Source organism: Belonocnema kinseyi, chromosome 5, assembly GCF_010883055.1.
Source record: "Belonocnema kinseyi isolate 2016_QV_RU_SX_M_011 chromosome 5, B_treatae_v1, whole genome shotgun sequence".
Lineage (NCBI taxonomy): Eukaryota > Metazoa > Arthropoda > Insecta > Hymenoptera > Cynipidae > Belonocnema > Belonocnema kinseyi.
Window position 1 is genome coordinate 140873987 of NC_046661.1, and position 3803 is coordinate 140877789.

Below are 3803 nucleotides of genomic sequence, written 5' to 3' on the forward strand. Positions count from 1 at the left end.
GAGGAGGAGGAGGAGGAGGAGGAGGAGTAGAATGAGGTAGAGGAGGTGAAAGAGGTGGGGGAGAAAGAAATGGACGAGGAGGGAAGGATAAGCTAGAGGAGGATGAGGAGGGAAAGATAAGGTAGAGGAGGAGGAAGAGCAAGTAGATGAGAAAGAGGTGGACGAGGAGGAAGAGGAGATGAGAAAAAGGTAGAAGAAGATGAGGGAGAGAATAATATAAAATAGGCTGGGAGGAGATAGAGGTGGAAAAGGTAGAAGAGGATAAGGCAGAGGAGGAGGAAGAGGAGCAGGTAGATGAGGATAAGGAAGAGAAGAAGGTTGAAAAAGATAAGGAGATAGAGGAGTTGGAGAAGGTAGAGGACGAGGAGGCAGATGGGGTGCTCCAGAAGGTAGATGAGGAGGATGAGAAGGTAGAAGAGGAGGACGCAGAGGCGGTAAAGGAGAAGGAAGAGGAGGTAGAAGAGGAGGAAGAGAAGGTAGACGAGGAGGAGAAGGTAGAGGACGAGGACGAGGAAAATTAGAATGCAGAAGAGGAATATGCGGAGAAAGAGGAGAAAGAGGAGGTAGATGAGGTTAAGGAAAATTAGGGTGAAGAGAAGAAGGTAGAAGAGGACAAGGAAGATGAGAAGAAATAGAAGAAGGTAATAGGTGATACGGAGATAGAGGGGGTGGACGAGAAGGTAGAGGAGAATGCAGAGGAGAGAAGGTAGAAGAGGATGAGGATGTAAAGGATAAGGAAAATTAGAAGGTAGGAGAGCAGGAAGAGGAGGCAGAAGAGAATAAGGAAAATGAGGATGATGAGGAAGATGAGAAGGTAGAAAAGGAAGATGAGAAAGAGGTAGAAGAGGATCAGGAGGTAGAGGATGAGGAAGATGAGAACGTAGAGGATGATGAGGGGGTGGAGGATGGAGAAGTTTCGGAGGTGGAAGTGGACGAGGAGATAGAGAAGGTGAAGAAGGTAAAGAAAGTTGAGGCAGAGGAGGAGTAAGAGGAGAAGGTAAAAGAGGATGAGGAAAAGCAGAAGCAGGTTGAAAGGGATCAGAAGAAAGAGGAGGTGGAAAGGGTAGAGAACGAGGAGACAGAGAAGGAGAAGGTAGAAGATGAGGAGGAGATAGAATGGGTGGAGAAGGTAGATGAGGATGATGAGGAGGTAGAGGATGAGGAAGGTGAGAAGGTAGAAGATGATGAGGAGGTAGAAGATGGAGAAAATGCGGAGGTGGAAGAGGATGAGGAGATAGAGAAGATGGAGAAGGTAAAGAAATTTGAGGCAGAGGAGGAGGAAGAGGAGAAGGTAGAAGAGGATGAGGAAGATCAGGAGGAATAAAAGAAGATAGAAGAGGATCGGGAGATAGAGGAAGGTAGAGGAGGTGAAGGAGAATGCGGAGGAGGAGAATAAGGTAGAAGAGGATTAAGCAATGGATAAGGAGGAAGTAGAGGATGATGAGGAGGAGGAAGAGGAGAAGTTAGGAGATGATAAGGTAGAATATTAATATAATTTATTATAATTTCTGTATGATATCTGATATCCTAGAGACACTGTATGGAACATCGCTGTTTTTTTTTTCACACAAATTTTTTTAACACATTTTTACATTTCTGCAAAAGTGCCCATTAATGTGGCAACTACTGTACCGCTTATCCTTTATAATTAATGCAGAAAATTACTTACCAGGAATGCCCAAGTAATCTTCAATCTTCCGAACGTATTTCTGGGCATTAGGTGGCAATTTTTCTAATGAACGAGCGCCTTCCGTATTGGATACCCAACCCTCCACCTCCTCATATATCGTTTCGACTTTTGCGAGCTCAGAGGTAATGCTCGGAACATAGTCGATTTCTTCTCCGTCTAAACGATAACCAACACAGACTTTTATTTCTGGCAATGTGTCCAAAATATCAAGCTTTGTCAAACAGATGGCAGTGTATCTGAAAATGATGAAACATTGCATTTAGCAGTGAAAAGTGAAAGGTAACAAGAGGATGAACGAATACGTTCATTCTCATAATTTCCCTGACTTTTCCTTCATTTTTGAATGACCAATTCTCCTTTTTCCCAGACTATTAATATTTAAAGACCTGTATTAAATCCTGTCGTATTTTTAAAACAGAACCTTTTATAAAGGAAAAAAAATTTCAAATTTATTTCAACCAAACAAGAATACAATTTAGTTAAAATTTTAACCAACTAGTTAAATTTTCTATAATATAATTTAATTTTTAACCAAATTGTTGAATGTTTAACCTACGAAGATGTAGTTTAAAAAATCATTTATCTTTAACCAAAGACAGTTGCATTTTAAACTCCAATAATTGATTTTTTTTCCAGAAGACAGTTAAATTTTTATTTAAAAAAAGATCAACCTTTCCCCTCATAAATGCGAACAGAGTTAATAAAACCTGATACGACAATCTAAACATTTTCTGTTGAAAGTTCATTCCTTTTACGTTGTACTGTCAAATATTCGTTTAAGAATTCATATTTTTTGTAACGAATTTTATTATTTGGTTCAAAATTGAATTATTTTGTTGCAAAATCAACAATTTTGGTCAAACAGTCGTATTTTTGCTTGAAAATCAACAACTTGATTGATTTTTTTTTCTTTATTGACTAATAAATCTTGTTGTTAAGATTTCAACTAGTTTGTTAAACATGCATCTTTAAGGTTTGAAAATCCGTCTCTTTCTGTAGATTTTAAACTTTTTTGGTCAAAAATGTAACTGTTTGGTTGAAAATAAACTGTTTTGCATGAAAAATAACATTTGTGATGAGAATTGAACTGTTTTGTAGAAAATTTGAGCTATTTGGTTGCACATTTATGTAATTTGTTAAAAATTTCTGATGTATGATAAAAAATCCATTTTTTCTAAAAAAAAAGTTAATATATTTTAGTTGATGATTCAAGCATTTCGCTGATTTTTTTTTAGAAAATTAATCGTTTTAGTTAAAAATTCGATTATTTGGTTCAAAATGTATGCATTTTGTTTAAAATTCATGGTTTTTGGTAGAAAATTTATCTTCTGTACTGGAAATCATTGTTTTGTTTAAAGTCCAGTATTTTGTTGAAAATTAATTCTTTCTGGTTAAATCCAAATGTATTTTTAAATTTCATGTTTGGGTTGCAGATTTATAATTTTGACTGAAAATTCTTGTTTATTTTTTAAAAAGTAATTTTTTAACTGAAAACTTAACCAACTAAAAATTAATCAAATAAAATTTGGATTAACATCAGAATAATTATTCAAGCTATTTAGACTAAGATTCATATTTTTTGTAGTAGCACAATAGTATTATAGTTCGAAAAAGTGTAAAATGTTGTTTTTCATGTATTATTCAAAACAGAAGTAAAATAGTATAATCGTTCAAAAAAAGTGTAAAATAGTTCCTTTTATGTAATTTTCTTCAAAGCAGTAGTAAAATAGTATGATCGTTCGAGAAAGTGTTAAATACTGGTTTTAGTGTAATTTTTTCAAAAAAAAGTAGTGAAATAGTATGATCGTTCAAAAAGTGTAAAAATAGTGCCTTTAATGTATTTGTCATCAAAACAGAAGTACAATAGTATGATCGTCCGAAAAGTGTGTCTTTAATCTAATTTTCTTCAAAACAGTAGTACAATAGTATTATAGTTCAAAAAAAGTGTAAAATGTTGTTTTTAGCGTATTTCTTCAAAACAGTAGAAAAGTAGTATAATCGTTCAAAAAAGGTTTTAAATAGTGCTTTTAATCTAATTTTCTTCAAAGCAGTAGTAAAATAGTATGATCGTTCGAAAAAAGTGTAAAATACTGTTTTTAGTGTATTTTTTCAA

The 3803-nt window shown here is 34.7% G+C and overlaps 1 protein-coding gene across 1 annotated transcript in view; it reads right to left on the reverse strand.

Moving 5' to 3' along the window:
* Positions 1-3803, reverse strand: part of LOC117172528 (adenylosuccinate synthetase) — a 40924-nt gene that overhangs the window by 5391 nt on the left and 31730 nt on the right. Inside the window, exon 5 of the mRNA XM_033360554.1 lies at positions 1670-1926. Within this exon, the coding sequence (XP_033216445.1) occupies positions 1670-1926 (257 nt within the window). The remainder of the gene's footprint in view (positions 1-1669; positions 1927-3803) is intronic.